This window comes from Sitophilus oryzae, unplaced genomic scaffold, assembly GCF_002938485.1.
Source record: "Sitophilus oryzae breed Bouriz unplaced genomic scaffold, Soryzae_2.0 scaffold_1442_pilon_pilon, whole genome shotgun sequence".
Taxonomy (NCBI): domain Eukaryota; kingdom Metazoa; phylum Arthropoda; class Insecta; order Coleoptera; family Curculionidae; genus Sitophilus; species Sitophilus oryzae.
This window is the reverse complement of record NW_022146107.1, coordinates 5,700,085-5,720,495: the sequence shown is the minus strand read 5'-3', so window position 1 is coordinate 5,720,495 and position 20,411 is coordinate 5,700,085. Positions and strand designations below refer to the sequence as shown.

The following is a 20,411-nucleotide window of genomic DNA, read 5'->3' as shown; positions in this document are numbered from 1 at the left end:
AATCGGAATAACGGTTCTTAAATTATCTGAAAAAATGAATATATGTATATTAGGGTGTTTCAAAATAATAAAAAAAAATCTTATGGTGTTGAAAAGTTTATAATATTTATATACAATTTTATATACAAATATATAAATATTATTTATATAATTGTGTATTTTGTGAGGTACGAGTAGAGTAAATTAACAAAAAAATGATTACAGTCATAGGTCAACAGAATTGAAGTGATTTTATAGGAAAAATTATATAAATATCGAATTTTCGATTGGTGTTATTTTTAATTGCTGATATCTCTGAGACGGTTGATCTGAAGAACTGACCTTTAGACGTTTTTTGTAGAGCATGAAATTTCCTATAAATCTTCTCGCGAGGATATTGCGGAAACAAACCATTCCGAAATTATTAAAATTCAAAATTAAAAAAAAAATCCGTGTTATTTAAATGAAAAACAATACATAAATTGAAGAAAACAACAAAAATTAATATTAATATTAAGGGTTCTACTAGGCGCCAAAATTTTTGTTTTTAAATGTACTTTCAACTTTTCAACACCATAAGAATTTTTTATTTTATTTTGAAACACACTAATGTATACAGGGTGCTACAAATTCGAGGTACGAGCATTGGTATCTCGGTAACCGTAATAGATACGAACATAGTTAAATTGGGGCAAAGTTGCGCTTTGGGATGTTCACCAAGATGCCGTCAAAAAGTTTTCAAAATTTCAAGGATTGCTGAGTTTTTTGGAAAAAACTGATTTTTTTGAAAACAAATTTTATTTTTTCTTACTTATTTTAAAGTTACTTTTAAGAAAATCAAAAACTCATTGCACATTCTCTTAGCCACTTTATTAGGGCTATCTGATAGTATTTTTAGATTTTCAAATTAGCTGATAATTTGAGATCGAGAGGCCAACTTAATTTTTTTAAATACGGACCTGCATTTTTTATTTCAGATTTTGAAAGAACTCGGTCTCCTGAGTACTATGATATGCCACACTTTATACTTTTTTTTGTTTTCGGTACCTTAACAACAACAAAACTATTTAATTATTATTTAAAATAGTCTAAGTCCGAGTCTGGTTTTTTAAATTATTTAATCTGATTATATTCATCGCAACAATATTGATCAGCGTTAATTAACATTGAATAAGGAAAATCGAGCCAAGATTCAAATAAAATATATCCAGGTCAGCAATTTAAAGATATCATTTTTAACTTTTTTTATTGTGAATTTGAAATCTCAGTGTGCGATCTAATAATATGGGTAATGTTAATCGTAGTTATTATAAATAAATCAACTTCTACAAACTAGTGACTAATGTTCTACATATTTGAAAGGGTTACCACCCTCCCTATTGCACAAATTTATTTTTCGTTCAATTTTATTTATAGTTCTTTGAACTTTCTTCTTATACTTCCGAATGCATTTTGTACTCTTTATTTATTGTAAATGTTGAGATGTATTGATTTCACTTTTACAAATGACGTGAAGTAATGTATTCATTTGTATATTATTTTTTATCATTTTATTGCATTTGATTTTCCATATTCAATGTTTTACCCCACGTCATTATTAAGTTTGAAAGCTTATCAATATTATAACGATGACTAGATTAAATATTTAAAAACAGAACCGGACTTGAAATTAGTTTAAATAAATTGTGTTCAAATGTCTGAAACAAAAAAAAATTAAGTGTGGCATATCATTGTACTCAGGAGACCGAGTTCTTTCAAAACCTGAAATAAAAACTGCAGGTCCGTATTTAAAAAAATTAAGTTGGTCTCTGTATCTCACAAATTATCAGCTAATTTAAAAATCTAAAAATACCCTCACTTGGCTCTTGTAAAGTGGCTATGAGAATGTGCAATTAGTTTTATAATTTTCTTAAAAGTAAATGCAGGAAAAAATAAAATTAATTTTCAAAAAAATCCGTTTTTTCCCAAAAACTCAGCAATCCTTGAAATTTTTAAAACTTTTTTGATGGCTTCTTGGTGAACATCCCAAAGCGCAACTTTGCCCCAATTTAACCATGTTCGTATCTATTACGGTTACCGAGATACCAATGCTCGTACCTCAAATTTGTAGCACCCTGTATACATAATATTTTTTTTTAAAGTTTGATGATCATCTAACAGACAAACAAAGCACTTTTGTATAGAGGTATACTGAGACCGCAAGAGCCCATTGTGGCATTTCATGTCACCCAAACGTATAATTCAGATCTATTCCGAAAAAAATAGGAATAATTAAAACTCTTTAGTAATATTCTGAAGTTTATTAGATAAACATGCCTCATAGAATCAACTATTATATATAGCGTTACAGAGTTCTAATGCAAGAAGTGGCACACCACCTGACATACCTGAATCTGAACTTAATTCGCCGCCCTCTTCGTGCAGCGCAATGTCGGAGCCACTGGAACTACCTACCGGATGAACGGGCGGCTGCTGTTGAGGCGACTTCTTCAAAATGCTTTTCAACCGCGGCGACTGTCGTCTCGACTCGTCGTCCGAGTCTGAATCGACGGTACTCGACTTTGTTGAAGTCTGAGAAATAGGGGATACTATCGTCGTCGTTGTCGTTTCTATGACTCGCGTCGAACTGGGCGACACCGTCGTTCTTTCGGTGAGTATGACGTCGGGCGGCGTTATCGTCATGCTCTCGGTTTTAAGTACGGGTATTTTGCTTTTGCCACTGCCCTGGTCGCCCAATTCCTCCGCCGATGCTCTTTCGTCTTTTTGGGGACTCGATCCGCTCGACAGAACAGGAATTTTACTTTTAACACTTTCGGGTAGCGTTTCTGAGGTGATTCTTGTAACTGTCGTTTTTACGATCGGATCTGTTGTTACCGTTTTGATTATTTTCGTTGTAACTGTTTGTTCGTCGTCTTTATCCCAGTCTATATCTTTGGATATCGTAGCGAATTCTTTTAGCGGATCTTTCGAATGCTTTTTGATTGTCTTGACTTTACTGCCTTTTACTATCGGTATTTTGCTTTGTAATTCGTCTTCGGTTGGGGATTTGCAATCTCTGTTGGTTTCGTCGTTTTCTTCATCATTAGTTACTTCTAAAATTAATTAAAAAAAATGTAGAAAGCAAAATAATTTCTTAGTAATTTTTTAAAAGCATCAATCTAATTTATCTCTTTGGACTATTATTCAATTAGTAAATTATGATAAGGAATTTCTTATCGAAATGAAAAACCATACCGTGTGTTTTTAAAACCTCACCCCTGGCTCACCCCTATAACTTTTTTATTTTTTTCAGGCAAAAGAACGAGATTCAGTAAATTTGTATATGACGTAAATCAGGATTAATTTGGAAGTGACCGAAAATGATTGAATACGTTCAATTATTAGCGGCCAATAAAACTTTTGCTGTTTAAATAGGACCCTCGGTATTTTTTTTTACTTTATTTGATAGAAAATGATATTTTGAAGAGAATAATAATATCTACTCTAACAACTAAGTTGATTTATGTTAAAAAGATATGCACAATATTAATGCACATTTTCCTTTTATGAAAATAAGTATAAAGTATATCACATTTTTTTAAATTTCATAAAAAGGGAAATAACAGAACAGATTATTATAAAAAGTTTTGCCTGTTTTAAAATGGTTAATCCCGTTTATACTTATCGAAATTTCCATACCGTTTTAGGAAAAAAAAATTAAAAAACATGGAAATATAGTTGAATTTTTGAAGTCCTAACCTAAAAATCAAAACGCGTTTCTATGGTAATATAATTTCGTTTTCATTTTTTCATAAATTGTTATTGATGGTATTTTAATTAAAGTCGTATTTTTTGCTGTTTTAAAATATTAAAGAAGCACAAAATTTACTTAGTTTGACGCTACGGAAAGGGTGATAATAGTTTGGAAATATGATACTTTAACAACAGCAAAAATATGATCATCAAAATTAACAATAACAATCTATCAAAGAACGAAATCGAAATGTTATTACTATAGAAAGGTATAAACGCGCGCGGGATTAACTATTTTAGAACAAGCAAACAATTTTATTAATGACATATCATATGTCAACTTTTGACATTCTCACTTAATAAAAAATCGTATTTTAAAATTCAATCTAGAGTGCCATGGCTATGTAAAAAACACCAATTCTTAATCAAGGAGCCTTGGAAAAATAGATTTAATCGTTTAATGTTTTTAGTGTCTTGTCCTGGCCAGTTAGAAAATGCTCAAATCGTATTTTTAATCATATCTCAATTTTTTCAAATGGAACGGGGGTCAACTTTTTACATTTTCGCTTAAAAAATAGTATTTCAAATTTCGACCTAGAGTGTCAGCTGTGTTCATAACAACAATTTGACTTAAAATAGTATGTAAGACCAAACTATTGGTAAAAAAAATTAAAAAAAATAAGTTACCCTCCTTCATTGAAAAAATTGGTTATGATTAAAACTACGATTTGGTCATCTTTGGCCAGGAAGAGAGCTTTATTAACTTTTTAGTGATACTCTACAGAAAAAACATTACAATAAATAAACAAATAAATCTATTTTTTCATGGCTCCTTGATTAAAAATTAGTGGTTTTAACACAGCAATGACACTCTAGATTGAAATTTAAATACTATTTCTAAGCGTAATTGCCCAAAGTTGACATATGATAGGACCTTCTATTCAGAACATCATTTGCTATCAAATAAAGTAAACAAAAACCGAGGGTACCGCTTAAAAAATCAAGAGTTGTAGTCATTTCCGGTGAAACAAGGAGTGACGAAAACTAACTGAATATGTCAATCAATCCTGATTTATGTCATATGTTAACATACCAAATATCGTTTTCTCTAAAACGAAAGTTATAGGGGTACACACAAAAAAGTTACACTTTCGAAAAACACCCGGTATATGTATTATATAAATAAATTTGAACATTAGTTAGAGTTTTTGACCGCAGTAGCCATAAACTAAAATCTGCCCAACGAGGGAGGGCAAATTAAACAAAATTCATCCAAAAATTGGGATATTTTCAAGAATACCATTTAGTTTTGAATTAAATGACAGGGAACAATGTTACAGTTATGAATTCTCCCGTGGGTAGACTGTAATCAGCTATTTAGAGTGCATTAATACTTTGAAATTGCATGGATGCTAATTAATCCATGACGTATGAAAACACTCCCCAAATTACTCACGTAATGCAAATATTTCAGTTAAAAAACATTTAAATCTTGTCAAAATTTGTGCTGTGAAAAATATAATAATTGTGTTTATATAAAACAATATCATTAAGTATTCTAAAAAAAGTTTTGCACCTTTTTACAAAAAATCTACATGCCGTGTACTTAAGTTCTCAATATTGCCTAACATGAACATTACGGTAAGATTAGATGTGGATTAAAAAATTTCTCAATTTAGTAGATTTACGAATTGATAAGATTTTAACAAGAACACTGTTCAATGAAAAACGCATGCTACTGACTTGATTCAATTTGTCATGTCACTATAAAAATCTGGCCATCCAAAACTGACAGTCTCAACCTCAACAAGGAGACACCCTAATTAGTAGTGGGAACTATCGAATGAATACTATCGAAACATTCGATAGTTGCAATTCATTCGAATAATTCGATAGTTAGTAAGAAAACATTCGTTGAAAACTATTCGAATAAAAATTATCGAATAGATCCGTCATCTGCCTTGAAATATTGTATTCTAGTAATTCGGCAGCAAAAACCAGATTGTGATGGATTTATGAGATGAATCTTAATGTAAAATTGGGAAACAATATATTTATTATATATATTTTTTTTTAATATTTTTACGTTTTGTTTTTAATTTACTAATTAATATTTTAGTAATTAATTGATTTACTTGTTTTATAGCTTATTTTACTTATATATTGGCAAAAACTAGTCCATTATGAAGATTATTCTAAGCGTTATTATGTGCTATTTACTTATTTATTGATGTACGTCTTAAAATACCACAACTGGTAATAACAAGTAAATGGGTGCCATTAATGCACAAATTTGTAATCACAGAATTTAATAAAAACAAACGTGTTTAATAAAAACTTTGAAAGTCGTATGTATTTTTGATGATTGTTTACCAATTAAACTTACTTCTCTGACTGCAGTCAAGGGTAATAAAAATAAAGGACCTTCTTTTGTCACGTTCTCGTTCAAAATAGTTTATCAGAGAAGCTACAAGCTCTTTGCTTCGACTGTTTAAAAGAAATGCAATACAAAAACTCGAAAATTTAGTTCTTAAAAGAACTGTTTGTGCTTAAAAGTACAGTTTAAAAAAAACTATGAAAATAGGCAAAAAACGAGACTTACTCACAAAGATTCCACAACACGATATTATACAAAATAATGACATTATGATAATTGTCAAATAATAAACGACAACGTTGCTGAACATGGCGCAATGTGACCAACATAGCGATAATAATAAATAATACTCGGTTTAAACTAATTTTTGCAGCTTTAATCTAAAGAAAATATGTTGTAATCATTTGCCCTATAAAGTAAAATGAAGAGCTGCTCGATATCTTGAATTATACAACAAATTTAAATATTTTTGGCCAAAATTTTATTGTCAGGTTTATAGGCTTTAGTGTCAATTTCGATATGATTGATGACGTGCATCGGAAAATGTTTTGCGTTTACCGTAGTTAAATCTTTGTAACCTATTATGTACTTACATAATTGTTTTCCTTTAAAATATTAAGTAACATTAGCTGGCAGTGATAAAATTACTAAATTCTGAACATGATACTTTATTATATTATTTTTTAAGAATAAACAAACTATTTATAAGTAACCTAGATTTAAATAAAAGCATTTAAAACTACACATACCTTTCTTATTTTTATTTTTTCCTTTCTTTTTGTCTTTGCCCTTTCTCGTCTTCGCTAGAGGAATGGAGCTCTTTGGACTCAATGAATCTTCACTCTGTGATTCTGAAAAGCTTATATCATCTTTCAACTCAGATTCTGTTTCTCTCTGTATAAAGGCCGCGGAATCGTCTAAAGCTGAACTGTGTTTCGAAATGAATTCATCTGTATCGGGAGATGGCTTCGATAACAACGGACTTGAGGCTTCTTGTTCTAAGAATTTAAATGCTTCCTCGCTTTTCTCTTGTATAGCACTAATAGAGTCGTCTTTAAGACTCTCTAAATTGTCTAAAGAATCTTCAGTATTCGTCCTTATGTCATCAAATACGCTATCTACTCGTTCTTCTACGTGGAATTTAATTTCTTTATCATTGGGCAAAAACTGTTCTTGTTCATTTTGCATGTAGTTTACTACCTCTTCGGCTTGCTTAATAACATCTTGGACTTCCTGTTGGGCAATGTCCCGTACGGAATCTTCATAATCATAAGGAATGGAGTTTTCCACATGGTTATCTTTTGGACTAACATCTTCATGGAATCGAACCTCAGAAGTCTTGTTTGTGGAGTTTTCTTCAGATGGAGTAGATACTGAGACTAATTTTACAAGTTCGTCTCTGTTTTCAGTTATACTTTCTTCATTATTGACTTCTAAATCGGATTTAACACTCGTTGATTTAGTTGCATATTGTAATTTTTCAACGTGTTGTTCTTGTTGTGGAATCTCTTTTTTAATATCCTTAGATTCGTTAAAGACAAATTCCTGGTTTTTCTTTGGCGTTTTTAAACTAATATATTCTAAATCAATCTCTTTCGAAATATGATCATCTTTTCGACTAGGAATGATAATATCTTCTTGAGGTAAGAAATCGTTTCGTTCTTGATGCAAGAATGTTAGCGTGTCACTAACGTTTTTCTTTAAAATTTCGAAAGGGTTAAGATCTGGTTCTAACCCTTTTTTTAAAGGTGTTGAAGTGAAGAGTTCTTGTTGCTTGACATCGTCGACTTGGATTGGAATTCCTTGTGAAAATTTTAGGATTGAATATTATTCAACTCTCTTGGTATTTGACAATTCGTAAAAAAATAATTAAAATTATTCCCATTTCTTCTAATTTTTATTTTTCTATAAAGCATATTTTAGCGACGGAACACTATTGTCTAAAACTATATTTTACAAGAGGACGTAATTATACAGTTCATATATAACACAAGAATAATAGATTTTGGGCTGAACTAATATGATTTAGGACTATAAGTATTTTATTTCAAAAAATTGTTGTATTATTTATGAAAGACCTTCTTGTAATCTAAGTTCTGAAATTAACTGTCAAATACCATTTTTACTAAATCTAAAGTAAAAGAAATAGCAGTAATTAGCGATGAGCTGCAAGAAAATAATATAGAAAAAGCCTTTACCAGAATGCTAAAGAAGGAAGAAATAAAAGCTGTATTAAAATGGGCATGAATGTGTTAATAACCAAATGCTGCAAAAGAAAAAACCATAAAAGAATTTTTTGGTAATTGAAGCATTTATACAGTTCATTTAAATAAGGCCTTCAATTTCCAAAAATTCTTATGTCCAAAAATAAAAAATAAAGCACACATAATGTAAACATCAAAACTTACTTTCTAAATTCTGAATTTCGTCAACATTTCTATTAACAAAGTCTTCTTGATTACTGAATTCATTGGGAGTAGGAGGGGGAGTTGTTATAGCATTATCTAACTTATTTGTAACTACTACTTTAAGAGGTTTTTCTGAAATCTCCTGATTGCCATTTAAAATAATTTCAGAAGTTGGTATATGTTGCCTTCTATTATCAACATTAGTATCTGAAATATCCTTTCCCGTAGAATTTTGGTTCTCATTATCCACTTCATCTAAAAATGTATATGTTTTAATAAACGAAAGACATGATTAGTTAAAAACGCATTACCACTTTTTTCGCTTCTTTCTAATTTTTCTTCGCTGCCTAAATACGATCTATCTAGGTGAGTATCTCGTCTCAAAGATGTGTCACGTGAAGGACCTAATTCGTCCTTTAAATAGTCAAAACCTGTAGATTGGTATAAGAAATAATTAGCATTGTTGTAAATATTATATAAAATTATTTTCTACCAGATTGATCTAAATGAATTTTAGCAAGAGCTTTTTCCATGTCATCTGTAACCAGCTCAACGTTGCATATACATTTGTCTACAATATCTTGTCGTCCAATTTTATTCAGTGCTAATTCCAACTGATTTCCTGAAATCAATTATAACCCCAATTTAATAATTTCCGATATACTGTCACTCATAACTCTATATAAAATAAAAATTGATTTTACTGCATGATCTTTGAGATGATGCACATAAAAACAACCTGTGTGACTGTACAGGTTAGGGTTTGAACTCAATCATTATCATCATGTAAAAAAGGCCTAAATGCTAACGCATGACGTCATCGAAAGTAGGCGTCAACGGACGAAAATGATGCACATAAAAACAACCTGTGTGACTGTACAGGTTAGGGTTTGAACTCAATCATTATCATCATGTAAAAAAGGCCTAAATGCTAACGCATGACGTCATCAAAAGTAGGCGTCAATGGACGAAAATTTTTCGTCCGTGGTGAATAAAATTTATTGCTCGATTCGCTCGAAAAAAATGACGTCATATTTGCCGAAACCCGGCTCTCCCCCACGAGAGATTTAGTGAGATTCGGCTTGACCCCCTCCCCTTTGATTCTCTTACGTAATTGATGAACGCCCCTAAATGACTAGAACCACTTATATATTAGTGATAAGTTAATAACAAGATCCGACTGACCTGTAGCCTTATTTGCTTTCTGTCTCAACCACAACCGAAACATAATCATTCCTTGTTGCGGATGGTTTTCGGGATATTCTTCCTTAATCAGTTCTACATCTGAAGGGGGAATATCCAACTCTAAAGCTAATTTTTCCCAATCTTCATCGAGAAGATTGCAAATGTCCGACAATCTAAAATCGGCTCTATGAATTGTGTCTGGTTTACCTGAAATAAATTTTCATTTATTTTACATTCAATTTTATCAAGCTAATCACTTACTAATGCCTCCATGTTGCAGATAACTATGATCTTTGTTAATCGATAATAAATCTGACTGTGAGTCTCTGTCGGGAAGTACTTCTTTAGGCAAAATAAAGTTCAATGTACAAAGCGGATTGCTTTGAGTATAACCAGTACGTCCGGCTTTAGCTTCAGACATGAAAATTATTCTACCCACTGGCTCTTCGTCCTTCAAAAATACATTTGGAATTAAATATTATAATAAACAAATCGTTAATACAATGATTGAAACAAAAAGCGTCAGCCATGGCTATGAAATGATCATCGCTGTCATTTTATATGTAAAATGATATGGGGAATGTCATCAATCGTCATTTCCAAGCCAACTGAACGCCTTTTTTTCGATCAAATAGTACATACATGATCCCTTAATCTCATATTAAACGCGCATCTGTTTTCTTTGAAGGCCTTGAATCCTAAGCGAGGTTGGTCATTTGATTGAAGAACTGGAATTAAATTACCCGCAAATTCCATGTAAATGTCTTTGGCTTCCAAAACCTAAAAGCCATATTTTTATAGTTGTTATATCATTATGGTTTTAATACTCTACCTCTATATCTCTACTTTTGGCAACTTCTGTGAAATGTTCTTGGTGTTCTAAAGTCTTGTCTTCTTTGTCATCAGTCATACAAAAAACGCGTACCCTCGCTTCCAGCTGACTCACTCTCTTAGCAAAAACGACAAATTTTGCCATGAAAGGTACATGTGCAGCCTAAATAGAATAATTCAAATAAAAATAAATACAAACAAAAATTTACGCACAATTTAAAGTAGTTTTTGAGTATACAGGGTGCTTAAAAAAGGGTGAAGTACAATCTCAATTTTAGATTCTGCTTAAAATTCTATAAGTTTTTCGTATATTATGCCCAAAAGTTGTTGTATGTTCTAGTGGCGAAAACTCCAGAAGTAATTTCAAGAAATAAATCCACCACAAAGGTATAAATTATTTACTAGTCTCTCCAGTGCAGGAAGATTTATGAGAGTGACAGTTGTGTCTGTCATTTTAATTCACAGGCAAATTGTATATCTGTCATTTTTGGATATCGTCTATCGAAATCTTCCCTGAGAATATATCAATTTAAAAAAATATTATGTTTTCAGTGTGTTAAAAAAATGTCACTGGACTTATTGATTCTGAAGTTAGAGTTTTCAAAATTTGTGTCAAAATTGTTGTCAAAAAGATAAAGAAAAAAACATATTATGTAAAAATAGTTGAGTTAGATACAACGGGGTGTTCAAAATAACTTTATATTTGACAACGTTTAGTTTTATATTTGACTATTTATAATTAAAAAATCACAACTCTTTTAAATAACAGACCATATACTAAGGGTCGGCATTTCTGGTCTTGGGTGCCTGTTTTCATGTGTACGAAGAGTACAGTCAACACGCTTAGTAAAATAAGATGTACTGAATAAAGACAGAAGGCGAGTATTTTCCCAAGCGCATGAAATCTAGCGTCAGATTAAGTAGTTATGCAATAAATACTTCGTATTTTTGCTTACTCCGACTTACTAGATTGCCATAACGACTCACTCCTATACATGTAAACGCAGACCCAAAGGTTCGCTTGCCAGCGGGGTATACTCTTCAACTTTTATTGAATGAAAATACTTTATTACTACTATATTTTGTATCTTGCATCTATATTTCAATTGTTTCAAAAACTTGTTTAATGGGGGACCTATATTTTTTCGATAAACAGCCAAAAATATATTATAGAAAAACCATAGATTTTTTCTTATACACAGGGTGAGTCTTGAATGTGCTAATATTTTCAGGGCTGGGAGAACTCGATAAAAACATATTTTCCCTTTCTCGTTTTTTTTTAATTGACAGCTACCGGATTTTATTCTGTATTTACTTTTAGTGTCATAACCATAGAGTTCAAAGCATAGAGTAAACCATGGTAATATGAAAGATTAAGAAATTATATTGTGAGTAAATTTGCGATGAACAGGCAGTTCTAGAAAGTTCCTTTATTTATTTATATAAGGAATTTTATTACACAAGGAAAATTTAAAAGAAAATGCACGATTTCAACATCTATTTTTGCGAAAAAAACTCATAAAAAAACCTTAAAAATATTTGCACTTATTTAGTGCAAATTAAGCATAGACTAAGTTATGCAAGACTCACCCATATCAGAAGCCAATATTAGATAGACAATTATCATAGGGAATATTATGTTGATATCAATATTTATATAAAATCCGATATAATAAGAAGATACATTAGAAAAAAGTATTCTAAAAGAAATATGGTATTTCCACATACCTGAGTGTATAATTCTGTAGCCATTTTAGCCGCATCAGCTACATTTCTGCAGTCCATTAACCAAAATCGTGCAGATACTGTGGTGGTAAACGATACACAGTCTTTCACGAAAGTTAGTGGAGTGGAACCAGTTACATCTTCCCAAACTGCTTTATTTTGGCCCCCTAACGTGAAAAAATGCAGCATTAGAATTTATTAGGGATGTATACAATTTATGAACTAGGTAAATCTTAAGCCTTAACAAACAAGCTATTTAAAATACTTTTATGAAATAAATAAGCTTATCAAAATATATATAATATAGTATTTAATTTTTATAAGGCGTTGAACATTATTGCTCATAAAAACATAAAGGTGTATTTATTTACTTCATTCTGATCAGAAGCAATGCAAACATACTATGGTGCGATATTAAGACATTATGTTAAAAAGCATTAATTTTACAAATCTCTTTTCGGAACGAAGATCTAATGATGTAATATAACTATAGTCTGTAGTCAACGATAGAGTAAAGTCCATTATCTCATTTGTTTCGAGGTTTACAAAAAAATATTAAATATAAAAGTTATAGGGAAGGTTAAGATACACATTTTAAAATGATTATAGAGTATACAAGGTGCTTCAAAAAAGTGTGGCGAATATAACATATGTTTTTTTAAATACGTAAAATTCCATAACTTTTTTATATATAATGTTATATACCTAAAATTAATAGTTTTTGCAATATTTCAATTTGTTTAAACAAATGTTAAATTGCAGTGTGGTAAAAAATTGTCAGTGGTGCCATTGTTTCTGAAGTTGGAGAACCAAAATTTGGTAGGAGAATTTTATAGAGATGAAAAAAAAGATATATGTAAAGATATTATAGTTAAATAATACAGGGTGTTCAAAATATATTTATGAATTTCAACTACTTAAAATTAAAAAACCTCAAATGTTTTAAATGGGACACCCTATATATTATAATTTTTTCTGATAGATTTTACAAAACTCTTATTAAGTATGTCATATACCTATTATTAATTTTTTATATTTTTACCCATATTTTTATTACAAATACAATTTTTATTACATGTTATTACAATTACGCTATAAAATCATAGTTGCCATGACAAAACAAAACTATTTATTACTTATCTTTAACAAGTAGCTTAATAATAAAATCGCATTTCTGAATTTCTTGGTGTATTTCTATATCATGAAAGATGACACTTGGGGGGGGGGGATTTTCCATCGGGAATAGATTAGGGTAATACTAGATTACCTAAATGTTGAAGACTACTGATATAGGAATTTTCTTCAACATAAATTATTTTTTTTAGTTACATTAGCAATTCGTAGAGCAATTCTGGTTTATAATTCATTTCGTAAAGCTACTATTATACTACTGCCGCGAAACTGTCCCATTACACACTGAATATGTTTTCTAGATAATCTACATCTGTTCTTATAGTTACGTAGCAAAGTACTATATAATATATAGTACTGAACCAAAAAATATGTTTTTCATGGCTTGTTCGTGTATATCCATCACACTGACTAATTCATTTAAGGAAAATCTGTAACTATTATTTGTACCATTTATACTTATTACAAGTTAAACTAAAATTCAAATTTTTTTCTTAACTTGCTTAACAAACATGAAATTTTGATAATTATTACTTTTTGTCATGGCAACCATGATGTTTTAGCGTAGTTGTAAAAATATGGGTAAAAATAGAAAAAATTCGAATAAATCTCAAACTATTAAAAATAGGTATATGACATACTTAATAAAAGTAGAAGAGTTTTGTAAAATCTATCAGAAAAAATGATAATATATAGGGTGTACCATTTAAAAAAATTGAAATTTCTTAATTTTAAGTAGTTGGAATTCATAAATATATTTTGAACACCCTGTAGCATCTAACTAAAATATCTTTATATAGGTCTTTTTCTATATCTCTATAAAATTCTCCTACCAAATTTTAGTTGTTTAACTTCAGAAACAAGGGCATCACTGACAATTTTTTATCACACTGCAATCTAACATTTGTTTAAACAAATTCAAATATCACAGAAACTATGTATTTTAGGTATATAACATTACATATAATAAAGTTATGGAATTTTACGCAGAATTTAAAAATAAAATAAAAAATAGGGTGTTGCATTTAAAAAAACATATGTTATATTCGCCACACTTTTTTGAAGCACCCTGTATACTCTATAATAATTTTAAAATGTGTATCTTAACCGTCCCTATAACTTTCATATTTAATATTTTTTTGTAAACCTCGAAACAAATGAGATAATGGACTTTACTCTATCGTTGACTCACCCTGTACAATGAGAGAAGGTATGACAGCGATATTTGTCTTTTATTTTAATTCAAAGATGAGAGTGTATTTTCTGTAATTTCTGTATGTGATCTGTCCCAGTGGCTTTTGTCAAAGCCGGGGGACTGTATGATGAGTTATAACTAAAGAAAGGCGGACACAATAGATCTGTAAGGTCGCAGTGATTAACCCCCCTCCCACTCATTCTACATTCTACACGCGATCTGTCAAAATCGACCCTTCTCTCGTTGAACAAACTTTACAATTTCAGTAGTTTACTTGTGATGATTATAATTTTCTTATTTATATGTTATTTGACTAAGCATATTTAATGCATTACTAGCATTATAATATTAACCATAATTTTATCGAAAATATGTCGTACAATGTTAAGCTAAATGTAGTAGTCAAAAACTAATCATTTTATCACTGACTGGCACAAAATAATGGGCACCTTAAAATGTTCATGTATGTATTTTAAAGTTCAATATATTTTGTTCTAGTGGGCCGATTTTGAAGATTTTTTAAGTAAATTGTAGCGTTATTTTTTAGATTCTTTCCAAATTTTAGAATAGAAGTCTCATTGGTCTATTATACTAGGAAAAACAAAATTTTTGCGAAAGTTTGAAACATCCTGAATCGCTTAACCAAATGAAGAATTTTATCATCAAAATTTTATATATCAAAATGTTAGGGATGGGAAAACCGATTAATTTCAATAATCGAGTACTCGAGTTTCAAGCGATTTCAATAATCGAGCGATCGCTCGAGCTTACCTAACCTAACCTAACCTTACACTTATTTGTAGTGTGTGTTAAAATAAAGTCGCCTATAAATTTACAAATATACATAAGATAATACTTACCAGATAAAGTTATTATAATATAAACTATGGAGGTATAATTTATAAGAAAACTAAATTAGATACAGTATTACCCAATGACTAAAGAATCCAAGGACAAATAACACCCGAGAGCAAATTGTGACGATGTCACCAAACAGTGCCGTAGCACATATTTTTCTTAACCTAGTTGTTTGAAGCAATATTTATATTTTTTGATAATTGTTTTGACTACGCCTATGGTGTATCATCCTAATTAATTACGAAAAAAACGTATTAAAATGTTAACAAAAAGTACAAAACTAGTATCGACGTATAGCACATATCAAGTACATATAGATGTTAATTGAAATTGAAGAATAATTATCGAATTCAATAAGAAAACGCTAAAAAGTTTGAGTGGACTGTTTATTTGCCTATGAAACGTAACTCCTGGCTCTTTCTTATCGCTGCTGCTTTTACACTTGAAAGCTGAACAACTAATCATTGTAATAAGTTTATACAAAGTTTACTACACACAAACTATTAAAAATCGCTAAAATTGTCGCTGATGACCAAATGATGACTCATTGTTTGCCACCAAAAGAAAGGTCTCTAAGGTCATAAATTCTGCTGCAGCCCGTATAGGGGCGTCACATGTCCTTATATTCTTTAGTCATTGGCATTACCAAAGGTATTACTAGATATTTTTTCAGTATATTAATTTCTTTTGCAAATTCCTTCACATGCACATGCACATAAAATAGAAAAAGGCTACAGATATAAAATAAAACTTGCCTTTTCTAATAAGATAAATAAAATATATACGAACAAATACATATCGGATATAATGGGAACTAAATTTTACCTGATTTAGTTCCTATTTAGAAGCATGAATGGTAAAAGACCAGTTTTTTGCAACAATATAAAGATACATTTATTACATCTAACATTAACATGCAATAAATAAATGAGATAAATATGTATAAAATGATAATAGATCCAAAACTATGTAATTAAGTTAAGTCTGTTCACTGAGAAAATAAATGACAGTGACAGCTGTTATCTGTCATTTGAATTCACAGGTAAATTATATTTTCTGTCAATTTTGGATGTCGTCTGTCGAAATCTTCACTGCCTGGTTGGACAGACTTAATAGTATTTGTCAAAACTGTATTTTATTTCGAAAATAAACGTCTAAAATAAGTTGTTAATGTAGGTTATATTAATGTCTAAAATAAGTTGTAATGTTACTTTTCGTTTGTAATAAATATTTAGTTACTTTATATTCAACTCCTTCAACAAATAATAATCATATTAATTTTTAGTTAGTGAATAAAAAAACATTGTTAGATACGTCTAAAATAAAATATTAGAAAATGATTTAATATAAATAACGAACGTAAATATTAGAATATTGAGAAAAGAGATTATCTAATAGACTCATTCTAAAACTATGATACATATAAATGCTTGGGTATGCGTGAAGGGATAAATATTATAACTTGTGGGATAACTAATAAATACTAGAAATAGTTACAATCATAACAAAAACACTGATTTAGAGATTTTGAACTATTTAAATGACTGGGGCAGTTATCCATACTTTGCATTACTGAAGTCAATATCAAAAATGTGTTATAATATTATTTGAAAGGTATTAAGACCTGAAAGGTATAAGGTTATTGCATACAATAACTACGCAATTACGCCATCCTTTTCGTGTTGACATTTTTTCGGTAATTTTATTATCATTTGAAATGTCACAACACAACGCGTCACCCAGTTCGGGATCTGTTAATTTTTACTACTCGAAAACAGCGTTACATCACAAAAACTTCGTACCTGAGAATTTTATAGTTTAAATAACTGCATTAGTAAAAACCAAAATATTTAAATATTAAGACAGCCACGATTTCAGTATTATTTCAATGTAATGAACATAAACGGGACGGTGTGAAATACAGAGTCGGGACGTTCTGATTTCTGCCGTACCGAGCGCTGCTGGCGAAATTTTAAAAATCGATTGAAGTGCACCAAGCCTATAACTAAATTATATTTTCTTATAATTATTAATTTGGTAAAATAAATAAATGTATAACCAGTAGATAATTCATTTAACTGACAGATTAACTCATATCGGCAAAATTTTTAGTCGCCCGACTATTTAGTCGCACAAGTGAAAACAATACGTTTTTATGGAGCCGATCGGCCAATAGAGCTGCGAGCTCACGGAAAACTTAAGTCTTTTTTTTATTTAAATCATTTTTTTGACTTAGGTCATTTGAGTTTAAGTCATATTTCGAAAGTTTACTTAAGCTTAAGTCATTTTCATAATGATTGGTGACTTAAGTCTTATTTATTAAGTCATTAAAAAAGTTTAAATCTTTTAAAAGATTTAAGTCTTTTTAGAAAAGATTTAAGTCAGAGTTTTCATATTTTTTTATGATAAATTTTAATAACGGCATTTCCTCTTGAACTCTACTTGGAAAACTCTATGGAACTCGGTCTTCATATCTTTTTATAAATTATAAGATATCCGAGATATGGGGGAGTCGAGAAATACAATAAATTCAAATTCGCCTTGTATTTCAGGAACTAAAGCTAGGACAAATCTGTGTGTACCGTCTTTAGTTTCATAAAAAAAGTAGCACAGTAAGTAATCACACCCTGTAAAACAAACAAAAATGGGACATCCTGTACAAAGTACCATAAAATTTAATTTTATTATAAGTTGTGTTTTTATGTTCTTCATGTGTATATTTTTTTGTAGCTATTCTGAAAATAAATCGTTTTATTTTAAGAGGTTTATTAACTTATTAAACTTCTGTTTTATTCTAACTGTCAAAGTTGTCAAAATACGCATACATTAGTACCGCATTACTTTTTAACACGGTAAATTATGCAACTTATAATTCAATTGAAAGCACAACCTAATGCCGTCCAAAATAGTTTAATATATTTTCAACACAAATAAATGTTTAATTAATTATTTATACTCCCTACTTATTAAGATATAATAAATAATAAAAAGAACTGAACAAAAATATATTTTTCTTCATGAATTAAAAAATTCAATATTTTTAGTTGGCAGCCCACCACGCACATAATATTCACAAGAAGTTCAAAATCTCCCTATTAAAGATATAATGGAGTTTTGACAATATAAAATCCTTAAAAACAGAAAATATCTAAATTATATTAGGAGAAAATACCTAAAAACTTGTAAACCTCTAGAAGAAACATCAAAACTCCATTCTAACATAATATAAGCAATAACATTTCGAGAAACGCTTGACCATAAATATTATATCTTACTAACCTGTAATGGAACACAATAGCCTCAAAGTGGTACTGGAAGCTCCTTGGTACTGATTGATCATACCCTGTGAATGGGCTTTAGGAGCTGGCATGCTCAACATTATAGCTTTATGGAATTTCCTACGACGTGGTTCTACAGTGACGATAGGCGAAACTGCCACTCCATGGCCTAGTAGCTTAGAAACCAACTCTGGTTCAATTGCTTGAGCCTAGAATATAAGCATAGGTTTAAAATTTATATGTATAAATAAAATTTCTGTAAAAAAAATATATTTTTTTAATTAAATACAGGATTGTGAAAAAAATGGTTAAACATATTTATTATACCATAATATCGAAAAAAAACACGTCAAAGATGGCTGGGAATGACAATCGATGATAATTTTGGCGATGTCAGTCTCTAGACGTCATTACTTGGCCTGTACTCTTCTTTTTTAATGGCGCTTACTGCCCGTTGGCCTTAAGAAGGTTGCAATTTATTTTTATATTAAGTAAAAATTATTATTAAATGGTGCAGTTAAAAATTCGAAAAAAAAAAAATATATTTTATTTTGGAAATGGATTTGTGTGTCTGTAAACGTTCTATCCTTTTTTAATCTTTCTATAATCAGTGTTAATTTTATTTATGTCAATTTTTAGTAAATGACGTCTAGAGACTGACCTCGCAAAGATTATCATCGATTATTCTCTAGCCGTCTTTGACCGTTATTTTTTTGATGAAATGCAGTAGATGGCTGTGGCTTTAAATTCATAATGAACAATCTTTTTTAATAACTTTATTATGAAGTATAGATTGAAAAATTAAATAACATAACATGATCAAAAAAAATTGACTTCGAAATGACGGTCGATCACATTCTCCATATAATTTCACATACAAAAAGACAGCGATGTTCATTTCCAGGCCATTTCTGACGCCGTTTTATTTCTCGTTAGTATAATTTAAGAAAAAAAAATAATTTCAATTTTGTGTAGCTGTTAAGCCCTCTACAAATAAATATCTTTGTTTTACATATTATTGTTTCTCTATTATGTCCACTATTACTGGATCACCCTGTACATCTTAAACAGTCTTTATTAGTTTTAATCTATAATAGGTTATAACATATATTGTATTTTAAAAAATGTATATAAACAATTTTAACTTTATTTTTGAAATTACAACGGTAAATTGTAGAGAGAAACAAGCCCTATAACATAGGATACAACATTTTAATGAACAGTGCTTTCCATAAAATCAATAAAATGAAAAATATACGAAATCATATGCATGTACTGATTTCTTTCGAAAATAGACAACTATAAAACTATGAACTCTTCCTGGACACAAACGGTACATTGTGAGACAGAAAATTGTGGAGAGAAACAAGCCCTATAACATAGGATACAACATTTTAATGAACAGTGCTTTCCATAAAATCAATAAAATGAAAGATATACGAAATAATATGCATGTACTGATTTCTTTCGAAAATCGACAACTATGAAACTATGAACTCTTCCTGGACACAAACGGTAAATTGTGAGATAGAAAATTGTAGAGAGAAACAAGCCCTATAACATAGGATACAACATTTTAATGAACAGTGCTTTCCATAGAATCAATAAAATGAAAAATATACGAAATAATATGCATGTACTGATTTCTTTCGAAAATCGACAACTATGAAACTATGAACTCTTCCTGGGGACAAACGGTACATTGTGAGATA

At 30.0% G+C, this 20,411-nt stretch overlaps 1 protein-coding gene across 8 annotated transcripts in view; it reads right to left on the bottom strand.

Moving 5' to 3' along the window:
- The window catches only part of LOC115877118 (ankyrin-3-like), a 176,755-nt gene that overhangs the window by 10,204 nt on the left and 146,140 nt on the right, over window positions 1-20,411 (bottom strand). For 7 of the 8 annotated variants that reach the window (XR_004049288.1, XR_004049287.1, XR_004049286.1 and 4 more), the window contains 11 exons: window positions 18,701-18,908; window positions 12,241-12,404; window positions 10,514-10,675; window positions 10,324-10,461; window positions 9,943-10,132; window positions 9,682-9,888; window positions 8,990-9,118; window positions 8,808-8,927; window positions 8,497-8,751; window positions 6,838-7,890; window positions 2,367-3,071 (listed from right to left, as the gene is read on the bottom strand). Coding sequence is in view for 5 of the 8 variants with exons in the window: in XM_030893224.1 (XP_030749084.1) it covers window positions 2,367-3,071; window positions 6,838-7,890; window positions 8,497-8,751; window positions 8,808-8,927; window positions 8,990-9,118; window positions 9,682-9,888; window positions 9,943-10,132; window positions 10,324-10,461; window positions 10,514-10,675; window positions 12,241-12,404; window positions 18,701-18,908 (3,331 nt within the window). In the remaining 3 variants the exon portion in view is untranslated. The remainder of the gene's footprint in view (window positions 1-2,366; window positions 3,072-6,837; window positions 7,891-8,496; window positions 8,752-8,807; window positions 8,928-8,989; window positions 9,119-9,681; window positions 9,889-9,942; window positions 10,133-10,323; window positions 10,462-10,513; window positions 10,676-12,240; window positions 12,405-18,700; window positions 18,909-20,411) is intronic. The other variant, XM_030893229.1, reaches the window with a different exon arrangement.